General features: G+C 43.8%; 3 protein-coding genes across 6 annotated transcripts in view; 2 read left to right on the top strand and 1 right to left on the bottom strand.

Moving 5' to 3' along the window:
• Nucleotides 1-3010, bottom strand: part of ssrp1b (structure specific recognition protein 1b) — an 18173-nt gene extending 15163 nt beyond the window's left edge. For 2 of the 4 annotated variants that reach the window (XM_020487388.2, XM_020487390.2), the window contains exons 1-5: nucleotides 2892-3008; nucleotides 2162-2253; nucleotides 1752-1937; nucleotides 1173-1278; nucleotides 879-1081 (exon numbers count right to left, since the gene is read on the bottom strand). In XM_020487388.2, the coding sequence (XP_020342977.1) occupies nucleotides 879-1081; nucleotides 1173-1278; nucleotides 1752-1937; nucleotides 2162-2215 (549 nt within the window). In that variant the 5' untranslated portion in view covers nucleotides 2216-2253; nucleotides 2892-3008. Of the gene's footprint in view, nucleotides 1-878; nucleotides 1082-1172; nucleotides 1279-1751; nucleotides 1938-2161; nucleotides 2254-2891 lie in introns of all 4 variants that reach the window. The other 2 variants (XM_020487391.2, XM_020487389.2) reach the window with 2 other exon arrangements.
• A 33-nt stretch (nucleotides 3011-3043) lies between these two features.
• On the top strand, nucleotides 3044-4903 carry pold4 (DNA polymerase delta 4, accessory subunit). The gene is made up of 3 exons (XM_020488461.2): nucleotides 3044-3840; nucleotides 4112-4217; nucleotides 4721-4903. The coding sequence occupies exons 1-3, from the start codon at nucleotides 3687-3689 to the stop codon at nucleotides 4743-4745; spliced, it is 285 nt and encodes a 94-aa protein (XP_020344050.1). The 5' UTR covers nucleotides 3044-3686; the 3' UTR covers nucleotides 4746-4903.
• Nucleotides 4904-6275: 1372 nt separating this feature from the next.
• Nucleotides 6276-22732, top strand: si:dkey-28b4.8 (sarcoplasmic/endoplasmic reticulum calcium ATPase 2). Its single transcript, XM_031837777.1, has 23 exons — nucleotides 6276-6683; nucleotides 7485-7604; nucleotides 7957-7974; nucleotides 8058-8140; nucleotides 8399-8503; nucleotides 8608-8746; nucleotides 11647-11813; nucleotides 12371-12526; nucleotides 12772-12913; nucleotides 13380-13546; nucleotides 13696-13784; nucleotides 14554-14656; nucleotides 15105-15236; nucleotides 15363-15488; nucleotides 15659-15880; nucleotides 16112-16223; nucleotides 16689-16930; nucleotides 17181-17401; nucleotides 17829-18031; nucleotides 18268-18353; nucleotides 18448-18581; nucleotides 19013-19130; nucleotides 20208-22732. The coding sequence occupies exons 2-23, from the start codon at nucleotides 7487-7489 to the stop codon at nucleotides 20514-20516; spliced, it is 3192 nt and encodes a 1063-aa protein (XP_031693637.1). The 5' UTR covers nucleotides 6276-6683; nucleotides 7485-7486; the 3' UTR covers nucleotides 20517-22732.
• The last annotated feature ends 515 nt before the right edge of the window (nucleotides 22733-23247 follow it).

Below are 23247 nucleotides of genomic sequence, written 5' to 3'. Positions count from 1 at the left end.
TCATTTGTGGCATTGGCAGAGACTTTTGTTCAAATCTCCTGTAGATACTCATGTATTTCAGTTTTAACATGTAGAACTTATATCCCAATTAAGTTGAACTTGACGGTTGGTGGCAGTTCAGTTGCGCTGCTAGTCCAAGCCGTTTGAGTGTCTCATTCATTCAGACAGAGATGTCTAGTCACTGAGTCCTGACACTGAAGTTTGTTGTGGGGAAGAGTTTGAGCTGCAGGACTGAAAAGGCCAAAACATGTATAATACAAGCTGACTTCGGTCGTCAGTTGGACAATGTTTCCTCCGACACATTGGTGCGGCTGGCTTCCGGGTTAAGCGAGCATTGTGTACAAAAAAGCAGTGTGGCTTGGCAGATCATGCTTCAGAAGAAGCTCGGCTCTCGACCTTCACCTCTCCCGAGTTTGTTGTGGAGTTGCAGCGACGAGACAAGATCGCAACTACCAATTAGATATCACGAAATTGGGGAGAAAAAGGGGAGAAAAAAAAACGAAACAAAAAACATCCATAAAACTGGAGGCTATGAGAGGCAATGCATTATCCTGACGACTTAATGTAAATATTCTGTCAATGTCAGATGCTTCGTTCTGTTGTTGTGTTTTACATTTTAACATGTGATCTTGTCTGTATGTACTTTAACTGCTGCAACATGAATTGCCTCTTGAGGACATTAACGTTTTCTGAATCTGAATCTGAATACGGGACTAATATGGAAGACTATAGCAGACGTTTATGAATGCTGCCATCACGTTCGTTCTAACCTCTGCTGCTACATTTTTTTATTCAAACTTGAAGAATATTTCAGTGAGTGTGGGTTTTTCCTTTCTTCCAAGTCTATACCAGACACACACTCACACACAGCCCCCCACCTCCACAGGTTCTGGCCCCTCTTCCGTGGTGGCAGTGTCCCCGGGCGGGACATAGAAGCGGACCTCCATCAGCGACACCTCTGCCTCATCGTTCTGGTGGAACTCCAGTGTCACCTCGTTCTTCCCCGTGGCGCACTGGGACACGCTGGCCAGGGGGATCTCAAACGCTGGGCTGTCGCTCACCTCGAATGACAGGAGAGGGCCTGGGGACAGAAACTAGACTGTGTTGGAGACAAAATGTTACAACCGAAAATGGCCTCTGAAAACTTGAATATGTGTTAGTGTTGTCCTTACCAGAGAATTTGGTGGTGCCCCAGTTCCAACCCTTCACACACAATTCCTTCTCTGACAGCTCCACTTTGTAGTGGGCTTTGAAGTACTCAGAGATCTTCTCAAAGTCCTGGAGAGAGAGGGTAGAGAGGAGAGGGGTGGGGAGAGAGGGTAGAGAGGAGAGGGGTGGAGAGAGAGGGTAGAGAGGAGAGGGGTGGAGAGAGAGGGTAGAGAGGAGAGGGGTGGAGAGAGAGAGAAGACAATGTTTATTTTCCATGCTGACTTTTCTGTTTCAAATTATTCTATTCCACACTCCTCTCTGATCTCGTTCCTACTCCAAACTCACTCTTTACATTCCCATTCTTGCCTCTTTCCACCTCTCTATCTGTTTCCTCCCCTTTCTCCTTATTTCTCTCTTCCATCATCCATACCTCCCTCCCCTTCATCTCTCTGTCTCCCCTCAACGATATCTCCCTCCCTCTCCTCTCGCCTCCTACCCTCCTGCACCTCCCTCCCTCCTATTTTCCTCTCCTCTACCCCTTTCCTCTCCGCACCTCTCCTCTACCCTCATCCCTCTCTCTTCCCTCCCATCCCTCTTGTCACCGTGTCTCTGAAGCCGTCATATTTGTAGATGTGCCCGGTGCTGGTGGTCAGCTTGATGCCCTGTCCCAGACACACACGTCTCCACTGGGCCTGAGACAACTCCGCAGCTGGGATGCTGTCCACCTTCCCTGTCTTACTGCTCTTATACACCACACTCTGTCTACCGAACCGCAGACGGCCGTCATTCTGGGGAAAACACAGTAAATAGTGTTGACATACATATACAGTATAGCAACACCTGAAGTAAACCTAGACACACACTCACATTTAGAATAGTTTGCAATGGTTTTTAACTGTTGACTGCATTGTCAGATATGTGATGCAGTGCAGAAACACAGACAGCATCTCCTCGAGTCCTCTCTCTCTCTTTCGCTTAACACACACACGCACAAGCAAGCACACGCACTCACCCATGACCCTTTGACCTCCTGGTAAATGTCACTGAACTCCAGTGTGTCGCCCATGGCAGCTATTCCTCTGGTTCTCAGGAGCCACTGTCCCTCTAATACCACACACAGAGAGTCTGCCTTCATTATACTAGTCCTATAGCTCAATTGATAAAGCATGGGGCTTGCAATGTCAGGACGGTGGGTAGGATTACCGGGATCACTCATAAATAATGTGTATGCACATAACTGTCATTTGCCTTGAAAAAAAGCATCTGCTAAATGGCATATATAATTATTATAATATTATTCATGTATCTACCGTACTGTACTATCTATAGCATAAACTAACTACAAACTCATAGAAATATATATATTTCTATCTCTTTATATACATTTGTAAAACAAATATATCTTGCTTCAATGATTTACATTTGGACTAAATCTTGAATTAAATACATCTAAATGATTTATATGGAAGTCTAAGTGATTTATATGGAAGCCTGTATGACCTGCATGTCTCAACTTAATACCGTAGGCCTTGCAATGAAAATTATAACAACCAACCAAACTTGCTTGTTATGTGTTGCTGTCAGCTGTCAAGCAAATTGGGACTGAGACATGTAAATAACCCTTATGACATGTAAAAACTCTTATGCAATATAGTACAGCTTGCTATAATGGTGCTATTGTTATGTTAGTGTTTACCGATTATAGTTGATCTGTGGAATAACGTCATGTTTACATTACTAACCGTTGTGTTGTAGCTGTCAACTTGCAATGTTGTGCGTGGGGAGAAAGTAAAGTCTTTGCGTCCTGTGCGTCGAAAGTGACGTCATCACGGTTTGTATGTGTTACGTTTGACGTTTTTTTTCTCCTCTTGGTCTGGGTTTTTGCGTTTCGATTGTTTTCTTCATGATAACTTACACATTGATCATCAGACCAAAACCGAAGGGAAAGACATCGAACATAATTGCAAATAAGTATGTTATAAAACTATATCAGGGGCTTGATAACAATGCACACAATGAATTGCACAAGTGCAAGAAACCTATGACAACGCGCAGTACATACGAAATGCTAACAAGTTGAGTTGGATCACTGAATCACTGAGACAAATACAACTATTCTAGCATTCTATTCATTGTACAAACAGATTGAAATTCGTAATTTATTTTTACCTTTATTTAACTAGGCAAGTCAGTTAAGAACATTGGTGGCGAAATATCGCCTAAATTTCCTGTTAATGCAGCTCATGTTGCATTACGGCAGATAGCCTAGTGGTTAGAGCGTTGGACTAGTAACTGGAAGCTCGAATTCCCCAGCTGACAAGGTAGAAATCTGTCGTTCTGCTCCTGAACAAGGCAGTTAACCCACTGTTCCTAGGCCGTATTTGAAAATAAGAATTTGTTCTTAACTGACTTGCCTAGTTAAATAAAGGTAAAATAATTTACGAATTCCAATCTGTTTGTTCAATAGTTGTATTTGTCTTTAGAGAGGAAATGAGTGATTCAGTGATCCAACTCAACTTGTCAATCCACCACTATTAATGCCCCAGCTCTATGTGATTGGTCATGGTGGTGTCACTCTGACCCTGCTTCCAGTCCAATCACACGATGAGCCGCTCCCCCTCACAGCCAGAGAGAAAGAGCTGCAGGAGCTGAGGCAGTTTGACCAGGACTGGCGGTATGGACCCTGCACAGGTACCCTGCAGCAACCGGTGTTAACTATCTGACAACACATTTTTAATACCGTTGTTCATAATAACAATATTCAGCAAGGTGGAGCGCCAATTTTTCATCTTTGCACTGTCCCTTTATATTGTAATGTTTTACTGTTTCCTCTCCTGTTTCATATTGCTTTGTGAATTGTTTTAACCCAATCCAATTGTTTTCCTTCCTGTATATCATAGTGCTATATGATCTACAGTAGCATTCCTAATCCCACTCTAATCACACACTCTCTCTCTCTCAGGTATCAGTCGTTTGCAGCGGTGGGAGAGAGCTGCACAGCATGGGTTAAACCCTCCTCAGGAGATCAGATATATGCTGTTTAGCGCAGACACAGACTACACACACTGGTACTATGATCAGAATAGTACACACACAATGCACAAGCAGATGCACACACATTATGTTACACACACAAATGCATGGACATTCTTAGAGAAAATGGTTCCAAAATGGTTTGGCTGTCCCCATAGAATAATCATTTTTTGGTTCTAGGTAGAGGTCTTTTGTGTTCCATATAGAACCCTCCTTGGAAAGGGTTTTTACATGGAAACCAAAATAGTTCTACCTGGAACCAAAAGGGGTTCTTCAAAGGGTTATCCTATGGAGAAAGCTGAAGAACCCTTTTAGGTTCTAGGTGGCACCTTTTTTTCTAAGGGTGTACACACATCACACACAGTCAAAAACACACAAACAACTCTCTCATAAACGCACACACTTGATTCTGGACCATTACAAATGTATTCCAGCCATACAGTATCATATGTAATGTTGTGCATAACAGTAATGAGAAATGATACATTTGTCATATTTTGTTGTTAAAATATTGTCTTCGTACTGTTTTGTCTTTCAGTCTGTCGAGTGACTATCCAGTGTGAGAAATGGAAAGAGGAGAGACAGAGAAGATAAAAGTAGAATGTCCAAAGTTCAGGTGGTTTTGCTTTTGTTTAGTTCAGGTTTGACTGCTAACCATCACACTATACGTTTTTATTAAAATACCCTTTTCTACAAAAATAAAAGTTTTTATTAGGTCTGACACCCACCACTGCCTCTTTTGAGACATTTACATACATATTTGTATAGGTAACCCATTTCAAACTAATCTATTTAAATTGTATATGTACCAGAGTGAGGAAGAGAGAGAGAGAGAGCGAGAGGGACAGTCAGATGTTGCTATTACCTGCGTATGTTGTGTCGACAGTGACACATTCTATTACACAGTAATCCTTAGAACTCAGGACAGCCTCAATCGGGGCATGGACTCTACAAGGTGTCGAGAGCATTCTACAGGGATGCTGGCCCATGTTAACTCCAATGCTTCCCACAGTTGTGTCAAGTTGGCTGGATGTCATTTAGGTGGTGGACCATTCTTGATACACACAGGAAACTGTTGAGCATGAAAAACTCAGCAACTCTGAATGGCACACATACACAAGCCATGTCTCAATTGTCTCAAAGCTTAAAGATCCTTCTTTAACCTGTCTCTTTCACTTCATCTACACTGATTAAGTGGATTTAACAAGTGACATCAATAAGGGATCATATCTTTCACCTGGATTCACCTGGTCAGTCTGCCATGGAATGTGCAGGTGTTCTGTTTTGTATACTCAGTGTATATGTAGCTATGTAGCCAAGTTATCTTTTCTCATTGTGTAGTTTTCCATAATATTTTTTCTCTCTGCATTGTTGGGAAGGGCCCGTAAGTGTTAGTCTATAGCTGTTGTTTACGAAGCACGTGACAAATAAAATGTGATTTGAGTAAATAGCCTAGAATAAACGATGTAGGATAATGTGTTGCATCAGAAGAGCAATAGCCTACTGCTGTTAACGTGACGTCTAACAGAGCGGATAGGTGTGTGTGTGAGAGAGAAAGAGGGAGGTAGGATGTGGGGTGTTGGGGAACATAATGTCTGACCACATATGTACCTTAAGCACATATACGACCAGACATGCCCCGTTCAAAACAACTGGGAACTCACATCATGTCAGTCATCTTCAGGTCGGAAAGTCGGAACTCTAGTAAGAGTCCGATTTTTCACGTCACTTATTAGCGGTTAGACGTATTCTGGTGACAGATTGGGCGTTGGGGGAGGAAGCTATCAGCTTTACCTTTAAATACACGTCCCGCCCGTTTTGCTTGACGGACATTACTATTGGTCAGGGGGCAACGAGAATCGAGTGTCCTGCAGAACCCATTGAGTTGTAAAAAAGTCAATCATCTGAAAAACGACTGTCGCACAGCACGTTCATTGGGCAAGCGCTGAGCCAAGGGCAAGGTTGGGGTTCCGCCCTCCTGCAGCAAATCACCGGTAGGCGGGTTTATAGAAGTTGTTGCAATCTGATTCGCTGTACAGCCATTTCAGTCTAAATCCCAGGTCTCTAATTGGCCTAACTTCTGCTCCTACGATTTCTAAGCACTACTGTATATTTCTGTGGCCTTGCATTAAATAAAGCGACGGCTATTTAGATAGCTAAGACATAGCGGGTGGATTAAAGCGCACGACATCGGTGCTGTAATCAAATATAAAAGTGGAGGAATACGCCTCCAACAAGCCTTAGTGGTACTTGAAGAAAAATGACTTATTCTATGACAATGCCTTCCTTATAATTTTTCAGGACGTAACGTTAGCTAGCTAGTGATCCAGTGGGAGAGAAATAGCCGAGCAGTTAATATAGATCGATTTCTCAAATCGTCGTTGGAATTAACGTTTTCTTTTTGTAGTTTTCTAATCATATTCGTGTTGATATTGTGTTATTTACTTAACGTTTCTGAATTAGTTGTTAGTCAACGGAATACCGGGATATTTATTGTACTGGTAAGTCTCCCTTCATTATTAGAGCGCAAACGTCCTGTACAAACAAGATTATTAGCTAGTTACCGTTTCTGAGAATGCCATTTAGCTAGTTAGCAAATGTTAGCGAATTGAATGCGTCGCAGCGGATCGGCCTAGAAGGGAACATTTACCTTCAATGCAGATATTTAAAAGCTCGTCAACAAGACTTTATCTTTGTATATCAACAAACTTTGCTTTTATTTTATTTGTAAAATAATGTGAGTAGTTGAGACCTGCGTTGGATGCTGCGAAGATGATTATTTCAAGAACATTCTGAGATTCTGACATTGTGTCTTAATCGAACCATCGATACATTGTGCTAAATGCATTTAACGGAGGATTCCATGTTTATAGTATATTATGGGGTTGCTAAGTTTATTGCATCATGTCTTGTTGAATCCCCTAGCGAACAGGTGCTGTAAATCAAGGTAATTTACATGCAACAGGTGCAATTGCTCACCTGATTCTCTAGGCTCCTTTTGTAACGTCCCCAGGCGTTATTTCGGTCTCCGACTCAACATTATCGTATTTACAGAATCAAGTTCGTCCCCATATTGTGGGAATGTTTCATTCACTCCAGTGAGAGTATGAATAGAATGGAGAGTACACTATTATTTTTTCTTAATTTTATTTTCACTAGTTAAGTTTCAATGTTAAGTAAGCCTACTGATGTTCCTCCCCCTTCACTTTCTCTCCCCCCCCCCCCCCCCCCCCAATATCATCCTTCCCCCCCCTCCTCTCCATCTTCCTGCCCCTCCCTTTCACCATTCCGCTGTCTTTCAGGGATGGACAATGCCCATACTAAGACAGTCGAGGAGGTGTTGGGGTATTTCTGTGTGAATGAGTCGACAGGCCTGAGCTGTGAACAGCTGAGGAAAAGCAAGGAGAGATGGGGCCCAAACGGTATGTCACAGTCCTAGTGCGTGACCTAAATGACACTGTTGCCTATGCAGTGTACTACTTTTGACCAGGGCCTATAGGACTCTGGTCAAAAATAGTGAACTATGTAGGGAATAGGTGCCATTTTGGATGCAAACCTAACCCTTGACCCCTATTTCACCCTTAAATAAAAAAACGCAAGTATTCAACAAGTATTCAATTGTTTCAATGATTACTATGAAGTAATGACACCGAAGTTAGGCCTATGTTTAGTAATGTGATGATATTCACAGTGATGACTGATAATAGCAATGTTATTACCATGTTAATAACTCTCTCTCTCTCTTTCTCTCAATTTCTGAACTCCATGATGCAGAGTTACCGGCAGAAGAAGGTAAGATGTTCATTATCTCGCCCTGTTCGCTCTCTTTTTCTCTATCCCCTGCATTTACATTCTTTCCATATCTGTGTTTCCAGGGAAGTCGCTATGGGAACTGATCCTGGAACAGTTTGAGGATCTCTTGGTTCGAATTCTTCTGCTGGCTGCCTGCATCTCCTTCGTAAGGACACACACACACACACTAACACACACAGAAAGACGACCTATACAAACACTATTGTAAATACTGTAACTTTACAATAAATGGCTAAGTCTCAGCCTACCCAATGCCATTCAGACATATGTTTATAGCTATTTCTATATTTTGCTCTGAGCATTCCTATCCACTCTTTATATCCTCACAATATTACCATCCCTGTCACATACTCTCTTGGCTCTTGAAAACAAGTTCTTCTTTAACCTGTCTCTTTTCTGACAGACTCTTGCCTGGTTCGAGGAAGGGGAGGGGACCATCACAGCCTTTGTGGAACCCTTCGTCATCCTCCTCATCCTCATCGCCAACGCTATCGTTGGGGTGTGGCAGGTAAAGTCAGTGTTTTGACATGTTGCATTAGTGTGTGTGTTCATGTATAAACAAATGTATTAATGTGTGCGACGATGTGTGTTCATTCACGTGTGTGTTTCCAGGAGCGTAATGCTGAGAATGCAATAGAGGCGCTGAAGGAGTATGAGCCTGAGATGGGGAAGGTGTACCGACAGGACAGGAAGAGTGTCCAGAGGGTCCGGGCTAAGGACCTCGTACCTGGGGACATAGTGGAGGTGGCAGGTAGGCAGAACAACTACAAATCCCAGAGTCCATCGAGGGACCACAGTGTTCTACACTATGACTGGTAACATTGTTGAGGTACTGTGCAGGTAGGCAAAAAAATCTCACCATCCTCTAGTATTGCCCAAGTGTTCTTTATATTAGAAGTCCTCCAATAATGGAAAGAAGAACAGCAACTCTCAAAAAACACATGTTATTGAGGTACTATAGCAGGTAGGGGAAAAAACTACAAATTCTGTAACTCCTCAAAGGTCCCTTGTGTTCTATACATACCTGGGGAGTGGAGACACAGTGGAGGTGGCAGGCATGTAGGGGGAAACAAACTACAAATCCCATTTAGCAAATCCCATACACAAAGTGTTCTATTATTGACTGAGTTAGTTGTTTAAACTTCCAAAAATAAGATGTTTAGTTAGCCGTGGAAATATTTAAATCTGTATGGGTTTGTTTTTTTCCCCCTCGCAGCATTATGGAAATCAAATAAAGGTTTTTATGGGAAATTAAGTTTTAATCAAGTTGCTGCCAGTTGATGTGATATTCGAAGAGGCCTACAATACCCAATATCACTGCATCTTGCTAAGCTCTGGGAATGTCGCCAGACGGGGTCAAATATTTTCTCGAAACTATTTACACATTTCTGACTGAAAAGGCAGTTTGCGGGTCAGTTTCAAATATCTGTGCGACTTAGCGACAACACAGCTCGACGGGTTAAGACCGCTCCAATTGTCGAATCCTCAAGGCGATCCGTTTCTATTCTTAGAGCTTCAAAGAAGTAACAGAGGAAATGGGGTTTGAGTGTGTTTTTTTATTTTATTTGTGTGTGTGACTCAGAGAGATTCACTGTGGCGATGTTTGGCTTAAAGAGCATGGGAACTTTGTGACACCAATCACAGTTTACACTGGGGATGTGTCCCAAATGGCACCCTATTCCATTTTATAGTGCGCTAATATTGACCAGAGTTAGGGAATAGGGTGCTGTTTGGGATTCATCCATGGAGGATTGTTAAACACTAACTTTTTTATCTTTTTTTTATCTCATCAATCATCACATCACTGCCTGTCTATCCCTTTGAGCCAATGACCTTGCAGGGTTTGAAATGTTTACCAATGAATTTGGTTGATTGACAGCTCATAAAAAAAATTCTTTTATGAGGAAATATGATGATAGTCTATGGGATTTAGTTTCTCTGTTCTAAGGTATTATGGGCTGTATTTGAACAAACTTAACACAATGGTCAATCTAAGCGCTAGCAGTGTCAGAATTTTTTTATTTATTTTCACAACCATAGTTGTGCTGGCATGGATGCGAAAGGGCTGGGTTTTGATGAATGAATACATTTTGGGTGTGTTGAGGCTTGGCCCCTCACTGGCCAATCAGAACGTGCTCCATTGCTAAATATGTACGGTCTTTTATGCATTGCCTTGGAATCAACTCCAATTCCAATGTTAGTCCGTTTTATAGTTTGTTAAACAGCTTACAGAAACAAAATAACAAAATGTAGACTTGTCCCATCTTTGCTAAATACAGTATGTTAACTTGAACCTGTTTGCAGTCCACATTGGTAATTGCATGTCTTCAATGTGAAAACATATACATAGAATTCACACTGAAATAGGGGCTAGGCCTACTGTAAGTTGCATTATGGCTGAGCTTGGACATGCTAAATGTTGTCAATAAGCAAGATTACATTCATTATTGATAAGGCCTAAAAAGACTGAATAATTCTAAACAAAGCGAAACAACTTATTTTAAAAGTAGACTGTCTCAATACAGTAGCTGGACAACGGTCCCATATAAAGGGAGAATGTCCATATGTTTAATGTACATATTGGAACCATCTTACAGATTTCATTCACACTTTTCCAGAAGTTGCATTGCATGCGCGCCACAGACGTTATCGCCATATAAACAGGACAGTGAATCGTTCTAATAAGTTTGCTTGTTTTTCGTAGAATTTTTATTAAAAACCCATATTTATTTTTCAACAACAAATACACGACATGACCAAAAGTATGTGTACACATGCTCAGCGAACATCTCATTCCAACTCCATATGGAGTTGGTCCCCCCCCCTTTTGCTGCTATAACCGTCTCCACCCGAGTTGTTTTTCTTAATTTTTGGGAACTTTTACCAGTTTTTCTCCCTAATTTTGTGATATCCAATTGGTAGTTAGTCTTGTCCCATAGCTGCAACTCTCCTACGGACTCAGGAGAGGCGAAGGTCAAGAGCCATGTGTCCTCCGAAACACGACCCTGCCAAGCCGCACTGCTTCTTGACACACTGCTCGTTTAACCTGGAAACCAGCCGCACCAATGTGTTGCACCAAAACCTCCCCTAACCCGGATGATGCTGGGCCAATTGTGCGCCGCCTCATGGCTCTCCTGATCACGGCCAGCTGTGACACAGCCTGGGGTCCGACCCGGGGCTGTAGTGACGCCTCAAGCACAGCGATGCAGTGCCTGAGACTGCTGCGCCACTCGGGAGGCTCCATTCTGTGAGTTTGTGTGGCCTACCACTTCGCGGCTGAGGCGTTTTTGTTCATAGACGTTTCCACTTCACAATAACAGCACTTGCAGTGGCCCGGGGCAGCTCTAGCAGAGCAGAAATTTGACAAACTGATTTGATGGAAAGGTGGCATCCTATGACTGTGCCACTTTGAAAGTCACTCAGCACTTCAGTACGGGTCATTCCATTGCCAATGTTTGTCTATAGAGATTGCATGGCAGTGTGCTGGATTTTATACACCTGTCAGCAATGGGTGTAACTGAAATGGCCGAATCCACTAATTTGAAGAGGTGTCCACATACTTCTGGCCATGTTGTGTTTATCCTCAGCTATGTAAGACTTGAACTTGACTTGAAAAACCGTCTCCATCACCTCCGCCCCGTTTTCCCCCAGTGGGTGATAAAGTCCCAGCAGACATCCGGCTGACCTCCATCCGCTCCACCACGCTGCGAGTGGACCAGTCTATCCTGACGGGGGAGTCGGTGTCTGTGATCAAACACACAGACCCAGTGCCTGACCCGCGAGCCGTCAACCAGGACAAGAAAAACATGCTGTTTTCTGTAAGTGTGTGTGGTGGAGGAGGGTGCGTGTATTTTAGGGGGTCATTATCTGATTAGAAATAGACCAGCACATTTGTTTGTTTGAGTGTGTGTGGTTTATTGATCTAATGGGAGACATGGTGTGAGAGAGGAACCAGAACACACGACCGTGTGTGTGTGTGTGCACTTTGATGTGAGTGTCGAAGGTGTGACTCAACCGTTTGTTGAATAAAACATCACTCGCATTGTTTGCACAGGACACACACAAACACATAATATACTGTGTGATATCTACTTAACAGTTCTAAAGAGTCAGGTAAACGAGCTAACAGCACCCTATTCCCTGTATGTAATACATACATACATACATACATACATACATACATACATACATACATACATACATACATTATTTCCCCTGAATCATTTTTCGGTGTTATTGCCGTGTCTTTGATCGGGAAATGAGCTGGTAGCACAATGCCAATGTATGCTGCTTTACAGATCAAACTCATGTTGTAGAGAGTCCCAACACGGGGCTTTGTCAACCAACACAGGGCTTTGTATCATTGTTCTTCCAGGGCACCAACATTGCGGCAGGCAGGGCTATAGGTGTGGTGGTAGCTACTGGGGTGCAGACTGAGATCGGGAAGATTCGTGATGAGATGGCTGCTACAGACCCAGAGAGAACACCGCTGCAGCAGAAACTGGACCAGTTTGGGGAACAGCTGTCCAAGGTACAAGGACTTTCCTTATTTTCCCTTTTCTCGTCTCTTGCTCTTTCTTTCCCTCATTCTTTTTATTTCATCTGTCAGCTGTATTGTGAGTTGCAGTGTTGTGATAACAGGCTCCCTCTCTCCCTCTAGGTGATCACAGTGATCTGTGTGGCAGTGTTGTGATAACAGGCTCCCTCTCTCCCTCTAGGTGATCACAGTGATCTGTGTGGCAGTGTTGTGATAACAGGCTCCCTCTCTCCCTCTAGGTGATCACAGTGATCTGCGTGGCAGTGTGGGGTATCAACGTAGGCCATTTCAATGACCCGGTCCACGGTGGCAGCTGGCTCAGAGGGGCTGTCTACTACTTCAAGATCGCTGTGGCACTGGCTGTAGCTGCCATCCCTGAGGGTATGTAGTGGAACCAACCTCTGTGTCTGTCTGTAACACACAAAGTAGAGCATGATTCGATTCCATTCTATTTTGAGCAATCTAAATTCCATATGAAACCAAAATGAATTATCTTTTGGGGCGGTAGGTAGCCTAGTGGTTAAGAGAGTTGGGCCAGTAACCGAAAGGTTGCTGGATGAAATCCCTGAGCTGACAAGTTAAAATCTGCCGTTCTGCCCCTGAACAAGGCAGTTAACCCACTGTTCCCCGGTAGGCCGTCATTGTAAATAATAATTTGTTCTTAACTGACTTGCCTAGTGAAATAAAAATAAAACAAAGCTCCTCTGTGTCCATGTAGACTGTAACTTGATAAACACAGTAGATTGTTCAGCCAGTGTACTTTTGTTACATGACTCGGAAGAACCATGATGGAACCATGTATTTAACCGTTCCTTCACCCTATTCAATCTTGGTCCCCTCCCTGCAGGGCTACCTGCTGTGATCACCACCTGCCTAGCTCTGGGGACCAGACGCATGGCCCGGAAGAACGCCATCGTCCGCAGTCTGCCTTCTGTGGAGACCTTGGGCTGCACCTCCGTCATCTGCTCCGATAAGACTGGCACCCTCACCACCAACCAGATGTCTGTCCACCGGGTGAGAGAGGGATGGAGGGAGAGGAAAAATTGAGATAGGAGCTGACCTGAAAGTGGAATGGTTTGGCATGTTGATTGACACTCAGCCTGATGCTGACCTAACCTTACTGTTTGTGACATTGAGAGTTTATTTTCTAACCGTGTGTGTAGATATTTGTTGTGGACAGTGTGTCAGGGGAGCGATGCGCCCTGAGTGAGTTTTCGGTGACCGGATCTACTTACGCCCCGGAAGGGGAAGTGTGAGTGCCTTTAACCTTTAACCCTTAACTGATGATTGCCACGTTCAAAACACCTGGGAACTTGGAAATATCCGACTTCAGTCTGTTCAAGACAACTGGGAACAAAACAAGCTCCAACTGGGAAAAATAGCTTTGAATGGTCACCCGAAATGAAATTCCATGTCAGAAACTCTGGCATTTTTCTAGCGCTCCAACATTCTGACCTGAAGATCAGGGACCTGATGATTTGACCTTGTTTTTTTGGGCAGTTCCCAGTTGTCTTGAAAGCACTAGATGTCATGATGAATCACTCATCCCCAATTTTGCTGTGACTGTCTGAGTGGGGAAAGGAAAAATGAAAACGAGCTGTTATTGGCAGAGGGGTTTGGAACTCTTTCTTATTGGTGTATTAACTAATTTTACCGCCTGGTGACTTCACCAGGCAGGCCAAAACTCCATCCCACCAAAACAGGCAGAAATTTCAGGCAGTCTTGTCAAACGGACATGATAATCTTTCATAAATTCAGTTTTTTTTATTCCAACCTCAGTGTGGATATATATATATAACACAGACAAATCACATTTCTGACTGCACTGGACATTTTTAAGATGCTGAGAAATGTTATCGGTTTAATATTTGGTTCCCTTCCTCCGTTACTTTCTTTCTCTGGTCTCGTACTGCCTTATTTCCCTTTCTCTCTTACCCTATCATCTTCCATATCCACCCTTCCGTCTATTCCCTAATTTTCTCCCTCTGTTTATTTCCCTTGTCCTTCTCTCTCTCCAACAGGTATAAGGATGAGACGGTGGTGAAGTGTAGTCAGTATGAGGGCCTGGTGGAGATGGCCTCTATCTGTGCTCTGTGTAACGACTCCTCTCTGGACTACAACGAGGTGAGAACAGCTCCAGCCTACTTTGTACACCATAACACACCAATTGAAATGGCTCTTACTGTAGTCACTGCACACGATAACACACTTAATTGTAACCTTTTATTTAACTAGGCAAGTCATTTAAGAACAAATTCTTATTTACAATGATGGTCTACTGGGGAACAGTGGGTTAACTGCCTAGTTCAGGGGCAGAGCGGCAGATTTTTAACTTGTCAGCTCTGGGATTCGATCCAGCAACCTTTTGGTTACTGGCACAACGCTCTAACCACTAGGCTACCTGCTGCCCCAACCATAATCACTGCACGACACACAACTCCATGGACAGACACTTCTTAATTCTGGTCCTGGAGAGCTACTTTTGTTCCAGTCCAGTTGCATCTGTTTGAAATAATACATTCAAATAATGTCATTGTTGTTGACCCTTAACCTGTGGGGGTGTGTGTCCCAGTCTAAGGGTGTGTATGAGAAGGTAGGCGAGGCCACGGAGACGGCCCTGTGCTGTCTGGTGGAGAAGATGAACGTGTTCGACACAGACCTCAGAGGACTGTCCGCCGTCGAGAGAGCTACTGCCTGCTGCTCGGTGTGTGTGTCTGTAATATAAAAATAACCTGTGTGTGTACCATTGAGACGTGCTGACCTAATTTACTTCCTGGCAGAGTGATTGAATGATACATCTCCTCTCTCCCTCTATCCTTCTCTCCATCAGGTGATTAAACAGTTGATGAGGAAGGAGTTGACGTTGGAGTTCTCCCGTGACAGGAAGTCCATGTCAGTGTTCTGTTCTCCCAACAAACTCAGCCGCTCTGCCTCCGGGGCCAAGATGTTTGTCAAGGTCAGCTGTGTGTCTCACTCCTACTTATCCACTTCTCTATTTCCCCCCCCCCTTCTCTCTCTGCTCTTTCTTGTCGTTTTCTATTCCTTACGTGCTTCTTTCTGCTGAGTTCTTTCTCTTACTCGCTGTCCACCATCTCCTCACTTTGTATGTCTTGTCGTCTCTCCCAGGGAGCTCCGGAGAGCGTGCTGGAGCGCTGCCGTTGGATTCGGGTGAACGGGGGCGCGCGGGTGCCCATGACGCCGGCGGGGCGGGAGCAGCTCCAGGGGACCGTCAGGGAGTGGGCCACGGGGCGGGACACCCTCCGATGCCTCGCCATGGCGACCCGGGACTCGCCTCCCGAGATACGCTCTCTCAACCTGGAGAACTCGGCCACCTTCGCTGATTACGAGGTGGGTGATTTTAAATATGATTTTTTAATTTATTTTTTTACTCATTTTATGTATCCTTTGTGTAATTATGCACTTTTATTAATCTCTTCCATTTGCTTTTTGGTTGCCTATTTATCTCTTATTTTATAACTTTTTGACTGTAAAGTGTTGCGGTTTGTAAAGGCACTTCAAATACAGTTTTATTTGATTAGTGTTAAATAAACAACAATGCCCCCCCCCCCCCCCCCTCAGTCGGACCTGACCTTCGTGGGCTGCGTGGGGATGCTGGACCCCCCCAGGAAGGAAGTGCTTGGTGCGGTCCGTATGTGTCGGCAGGCTGGCATCCGCGTCATCATGATCACAGGTAAGACACGCCTTGCCCTCACTCCCTCTGTTTGTTGTGTTGTGATACATGCTCGTTGGATGGGGAGACCCAAGACGCATTATCCAAGGGGATTCAATAAAGTCAACTGAACAGAATTTCTAGCCTCACACTCATCTACCTTAAAATGATATTATAATGTGAAAGGCTGGGACGATATCAGTATTGCAAATTTTTTTTTTCAATGGCAAAAATTAAAACGATGCAGACCAAACTCTTTTGTCCTTTAAAAAGCTGCTGTATTTCAAATATTGTGTGCTTTAGCTTGGAAAATTTAAATAAATGTGACATTAGAGCTTTTTTCCTCTAAGTTAAATCCACTTAGTGTTTTGTTTACTTGCCAAGATACTAACGATTATCACGATCCCGGCCCTAATAACGCGATTTCAAACCGTTTTGCCTGCTGGGTGTCATCTCTCCATCTAACCCCCCCCCCCCCCCCCCCAGGTGACAACAAGGGCACGGCCATGTCCATCTGTCGTCGCGTGGGCATCATCACGGAGGAGGAGGAGGAGGCGGGCAGGGACGACCCGTTCTCAGGGGGCCTGACGGGGAGGGAGTTTGACGAGCTGCCCCCCCACCTCCAGAGGCAGGCCTGTCGTACCGGACGCTGCTTCGCCCGTGTGGAACCCACACACAAGAGCCGCATCGTGGAGTACCTACAGAGCCTCGATGACATCACAGCCATGGTGAGGTGGTGTGAGTGTTTGTATCTCTCTCTGTTGGCAGCAGTGTTCTTGTCTAGAGCTCTACACTGACACTTAAAAAATAAAAAAGTACTGTTCAATTGAGTGACGGACCTGTTGTCATCGGTAACATTCTTCCTCTGCATTGAGAAGGCATGTTTGCATTGTGTGGGGCCTTTCATGCGTTTCTTCACTGTTTTGAATCACTGCGTGTTCTTCCTCGCTCCCATCCCTTCATCCCTCTCTCCCCCAGACTGGTGATGGAGTGAATGATGCGCCAGCCCTGAAGAAGGCAGAGATCGGGATCGCCATGGGTTCAGGCACGGCTGTTGCCAAGTCCGCCTCAGAGATGATCTTAGCTGATGATAACTTCTCTACCATCGTAGCGGCTGTAGAAGAGGGCAGAGCCATCTACAACAACATGAAGCAGTTCATACGATACCTCATCTCTTCCAACATAGGAGAGGTTGTCTGGTGAGGATAGGGGGACGAGAGGGATTGGAAGAGAGGAAGGGGAGAGCAATCTATAACTAAATGAAACAGTTTAAAGGATACTTCATAGAGAGGGGGAGGGAGGAGGGTGAGGAGAGGGGGATGGAGTGGTACTGGAGGGATGGGTTAGAGGATGGAAACTGAGGGAGGAAGAGAGCGTGGTGAGTTACAGGTTTAAATAAAGGGGAAGGATAACAGAACGGAGGTGCACATTTAGGAGAGGAGTATGCTTTAGGTCAGGTGAAAATAGAGGACAATAAAAAATAAAGAGATGGCTGAAGGGATTAACTTTAGGGATAAAGGGATAATGGTAGTCTGGGACTACTATTAGTCCCCTGAATTATTATGTTGTATACCTCCCTCTCTCTCACCATCCCAACCCCTCTCCCCCTCCTTCTCTCCCATCCAGTATTTTCATGACGGCTGCTCTGGGCATGCCCGAGGCCCTGATCCCGGTCCAGTTGCTGTGGGTCAACCTGGTGACAGACGGCTTCCCGGCCACTGCCCTGGGCTTCAATCCCCCTGACCTAGACATCATGTCCCGCCCCCCACGCTCCCCCAAGGAGCCTCTCATCTCCAGATGGCTCTTCTGCAGATACCTCATCGTCGGATGTGAGTATATTTGGTTTATCTGTTTCTATATCTGTGGCAGATACCGCATCGTGAGGTTATAGATTATGAACAGACAGGGTTATTGTATACTTTGCAGATGTAGCCTAATAAGCACTTTGTGACCAATGTATTTGTAAAAAGCATTATACAAATAACCTTTGTGGACGATTGATTTACATCACAATATCAGCTGGGATTCGGGAATATACACATCTAACCTTTGACCTTTCTCTCAGGCTACGTCGGAGCAGCTACAGTAGGAGCTGCAGCCTGGTGGTTCATGGCAGCACACGATGGACCCAAACTCTCCTTCTACCAACTGGTAAGAACACATCCCTCTCTTCTCTCACTTCTCTTACTTTACTGTGTCTAACCTCTCACTCCCTCCCCATCTCGCTCTTTCTCTCTCCTCTCAGTCTCACTATCTCCAGTGCGGTGAAGGCCACGGGGAGTTTGCGGGGGTTCAGTGCTCGGTGTTTGAGTCGCCCTACCCCATGACCATGGCCCTGTCTGTGCTCGTTACCATAGAGATGTGCAACGCCCTCAACAGGTACGCTACTAAAACTACAACTCCCATAATCCCGTGCGGTACTTGGCGTCAGTCATAGAGATCACTATCTATGACGCGTCACAGAACGGATTTAGTTCTCGTACGAACTGTTTCTATTTGTTAGTCACAGTACATTCTACATATGAATATCGACTGTACATTTTGTTCAGTTCTATGGCATGTGTTTCCCACCTGTTGCTCTTTTTTCAATCATCAGACATAGATGTTTATAAGTCAAATTAAACACTTTCTTTATGATCATGATATGCATGATTATTCAGTAGAGTACAGATTTACATTAGAGATTATTTAATAGAAGTGTGGATATTTTACTGACTTTGTATTCTATGTTGTGTTTAGTATACATTTTTTATTGTCATCTTTTGAGCTTGTTCTGGTCCATTTCTGAGCTCCGCTGTGTGTGTCCTCAGTCTGTCAGAAAACCAGTCCCTGCTGAAGATGCCTCCTTGGTCCAACCCCTGGCTGGTGGGAGCTATCTGTCTCTCCATGGCGCTCCACTTCCTCATCCTCTACGTTGACCCCCTGCCTGTAAGTATGTGTGTGTGTGAGTGCATCTGGCATAATTTTGTCAACAACAATAAAATATTAGTCAAACACCTATTTTTCAGTGGCAATTGACGAGACTATAACTGCCTAAATAGACTCAGGAAAAAAACTAAATTTTCATTTAGTTTTCATTTCAGTTGACTAAAGCGCAAGAAACTATCGCAGTAACTAAAATCTGACCACAAAATGGACTGGACAATAATTTTGGGACAGATTGAGAGCTTTTCATTGATGTGCACAATCAATATTAGCAGCACAGATTAGAGGTCGACCGATTATGATTTTTCAACGCCGATACTGATTTTTGGAGGACCAAAAAAGCCGATACCGGCCGATTTAAAATAAAATAATTATATATATATATATATATATATATATATATATATATATATATATATATAAAAATGAAATAATTACAACAATACTGAATTAACACTTATTTTAACTTAATATAATACATCAATATGATCAATTTAGCCTCAAGTAAATAATGAAACATGTTTGGTTTGGTTTAAATAATGCAAAAACAAAGTGTTGGAGTAAAAGTGCAATATGTGCTATGTAAGAAAGCTAACGTTTCAGTTCCTTGCTCAGAACATGAGAACATATGAAAGCTGGTGGTTCCTTTTAACATGAGTCGTCAATATTCCCAGGTAAGAAGTTTTAGGTTGTAGTTATTGACTATTGGATGTTCTTATAGGCACTTTAGTATTGCCAGTGTAACAGTATAGCTTCCGTCCCTCTCCTCGCCCCTCCCTGGGCTCGAACCAGCAACACAACGACAACAGCCACCATCGAAGCAGCGTTACCCATGCAGAGCAAGGGGAGCAACTACTAGAAGGCTCAGAGCGAGTGACGTTTTATACGCTATTAGCGCGCGCTAACTAGCTAGCCATTTCACTTCGGTTACACCAGACTCATCTCGGGAGTTGATAGGCTTGAAGTCATAAACATCTCTCACTCACTCACTCACTCACTCACTCACTCACTCACTCACTCACTCACTCACTCACTCACTCACTCACTCACTCACTCTCTCACTCTCTCACACACACACAGGTGGTGTTCCAGATCCGCCCCCTGTCGTGGCCACAGTGGGTTGTGGTCCTCAAGATGTCGCTTCCAGTCATCTTCATGGACGAGGCCCTCAAGTTCCTGGCCCGGAACTGGATCGAGCCGGGTACCGACGTGGAGCGCCAGGAGGAGGAGCGGGAGCGCCGGCGGAGGGGTCAAGGGTCAGGGGGCATGACTGCCGCTGTGAGCAGGGTGTTCAAGGGCGTGTCCTGGTCATTCGTTTTAATGTCGTTCCCCCTATTGGTCTGGATCTACAGCCTGGACTCTGATATTACTAACATGTTCTATGAGTGAAGGGAAGGTGGGGGGGGGGGGGGGGGGGGGGGGGGGGTTGTGAAGATGGAGTGCAGGGAGAGAATAAAAAACAAAACATTTTTAGTGGGTTAAAGCCAGGGATGGAGGGATGAAAGGTGAACAATCTGAGACGGTGAGAGGGATAGTGAAGAGGAGAGCACTGATACATCCTAGCTCAGCACTCTTGACTATTTGAATATGGGCCCTGACCGTAAGTGAGGGATTTTCTAAAACTCAAGGTCCTATTCAATCAAGCCTGGTTTAGCAAGTTCCCTGAATACGTCTTGAAAGTACCACTCCTCTTGTGCAGAAAGAATGCACGTTTAGGTTCACATAGCCCCTTGACAACATCATTTTTTACAATGTGAGACAAACCAGAAAGAAACGCAACTTTTGTAGTTGATTCAAACAAGCTTTCTGGCTGCTCAGAATTATTATTATTATTATTATTATTTTTATTTTTTTCTTGAAAGGGAAAGTACTGTCTATAGATGATTTATAACAGAGTACTTTATACATTTCATTCCAATTTCTCTACCTGTAAGGTGACAGGTGGGAAAGTGAGGGAGAAAGAAGCTTCTTCAGTCTAGTCTAGGGAATGGAGGGATGACTGGATGAAGAGGGAGAAAGGCAGAGATAAAGAATCTTCTAGCATCAGTCAGACTGGCCACACCGACACTCCAGCCATCTTCAGAAATCAATCAATTAATATTTGATTTAATTTAGATGTCATCAAGCTGTCTAGGGAAGAGTACTGCAGAATACTTCTTTAATGTGTATTTCTTAGGGTTATGCGCTGGCAGAGCTGAATTTTGAAAAATAAGTTAAAGATTTTACGTTTGTTTTCACTGCATTATTCATATTTATTAATACATCACGACACTGAATTATGTCTTTTTTCTTTCTGTTGGATATTTTTCTATGCCTAACTTCTTTGCTACAGAATGGATGTTGTCTCCATGTTCTGATGAAGGTTGGCTACTCTTTATGACATCATACCCTTTGTCTCCTTGTCATCATGCATGTTTGAGATTGACTACTGGTGCATTGCAGTTGGACTGTTCAGAATCACTGATCTCCAAATCACCTGGCTTTCTAACTAACTACTCATTATGTGATCAAGATTAGCGATTATGCGCTGTGCCTTGCTCAAACTTATCCTCCTCCAACACGCTGACTGTTGATCTAAACTAAAACTGTCCAAGTTAGGTGCAGGCTTGTCATCTTTTTGCGTGACCAGATTCATTCTGATGTCCTACACATGATTTCAGTTTGGACTTGCATCCTTAAAGTTACGACGTTACAATCCTCACATAGGCCTAGAAGCAGTAGACTTGTCTCTCTCTGTAATCGTGACGACTCATTGTTGTCAGGCTGAGGAATTGCATCATATTTTAGCTAGGCTACTCTACCGTTCTACTAGTTGGCAGTGGGTTTTGATAGTCTAACAGCCACTGTGACATCACACCATGAACTAAAGGTACAAAGTTGTGTAGTCTGCTCATGTGGACACCAATACCACTTCCCCTGTAGTAGTGGGTTTGTTAGGGTTGGGAACACTAATTAATTATTTGTCTTTTATTTACAACAGACCATATTTGCTAACTTTCTAACCCCCCCCCCACACACACACACACAAATGCAACATTGTTTTTTGTTATTATTATGATTGATAGAACTATTATGGTAATTCTGATTTAATTAATTGTCCTTGTGGTGTTTGTAGTGCCCCTACTGTGCCTGTAAAGAATTAGAGGGTGTCATTTTATTTTCTGAATGTAGTAAAGGGTGGGAGGGAAGGTTGGGAGTCATTAAAATCATTAATAGATGTTGGGGGAGTGGAAAAGGGGGGATTAGGGAGGAGAAGAGTCTGACTGGGTGGCTTTACAAAAGAGAGGGATGAGGGAGAGATGCTGAGAGGTCTTTTCTTTCCATCTCTCCGTTTCTTTACTGGCGCTCTGACAGAGTGCTCTCTGTCTTCATCTGAAACCAGTAAGCAAAATAATTTGACAACATTTAATGACTTCAAAGAAATGAACATTCAGTGGAGTTATTTGAACAACAAATGTCTTTTTTTGAGGCTAAATTAAGGTGGGAATGTATTTAGTTTATTGTAAATCGTACCATTTGCCGTCTGTCACATTACTGCTATTTCATTTATGGAAGATGGGAAATGCTCTATGGGATGAAAACAACAATAAAATTGTTAATTTAAATGTATGTTTCTGTGGTTTCTAATTTGACAGATGTGTATTTAAATACATGGCTCTGGTTAGGGTATTTTTCACATTGTAAAGCCATGGTGTGTCTCAATATGGCCCCTCACCATGTAGGCCAGGGTTTCCAAAACTTGGTCCTGGACCTCCCTCCCATGCATGCACCTTTTTTGTTTTTTTTGCCCTCCCACTACACAGCTGAGTCAAAATCAATGCTTGATGATGAGAGTGTGGTGATAGGGCAAAAACCAAAACGTGCACCCAGGGGAGGGGCGGGGCAGGGCAGGACCGAGTTTGGGAAACCCTGATGTCAGCTTACCTCACCAGGAACAACTCTGGGTCCTGGTTATAGCCTGGGCCCTGATCAAGAAAAATTCGTCTCCGTATTATGTTAGTGTATTTGTATTTAAGTATTCGCCGCAAGGTGGCGCAGTGTAACAAGGTTTCTATTTTAAGGCTGTAAAGTACCACTGACAACTGAGCGTGCTGCGTCTATATGTAAATGGAACGTTGCG

The sequence above is a fragment of the Oncorhynchus kisutch genome, linkage group LG12, assembly GCF_002021735.2.
Source record: "Oncorhynchus kisutch isolate 150728-3 linkage group LG12, Okis_V2, whole genome shotgun sequence".
Taxonomy (NCBI): Eukaryota; Metazoa; Chordata; class Actinopteri; order Salmoniformes; family Salmonidae; genus Oncorhynchus; species Oncorhynchus kisutch.
The sequence above is the reverse complement of the archived record's forward strand: the minus strand, read 5'-3'. Positions and strand labels throughout refer to the sequence as shown.

Coding starts and splice junctions, on each gene's coding strand:
- si:dkey-28b4.8 (XM_031837777.1), top strand. CDS start 7,487: ATGGACAATGCCCATACTAAGACAGTCGAGGAGGTGTTGGGGTATTTC. Junction 12,527..12,771: donor TTGGGGAACAGCTGTCCAAG/GTACAAGGACTT, acceptor CTCTCCCTCTAG/GTGATCACAGTGATCTGCGT. Junction 17,402..17,828: donor AACATAGGAGAGGTTGTCTG/GTGAGGATAGGG, acceptor TCTCCCATCCAG/TATTTTCATGACGGCTGCTC.
- pold4 (XM_020488461.2), top strand. CDS start 3,687: ATGCCCCAGCTCTATGTGATTGGTCATGGTGGTGTCACTCTGACCCTG. Junction 3,841..4,111: donor GCGGTATGGACCCTGCACAG/GTACCCTGCAGC, acceptor TCTCTCTCTCAG/GTATCAGTCGTTTGCAGCGG. Junction 4,218..4,720: donor GACACAGACTACACACACTG/GTACTATGATCA, acceptor TTTGTCTTTCAG/TCTGTCGAGTGACTATCCAG.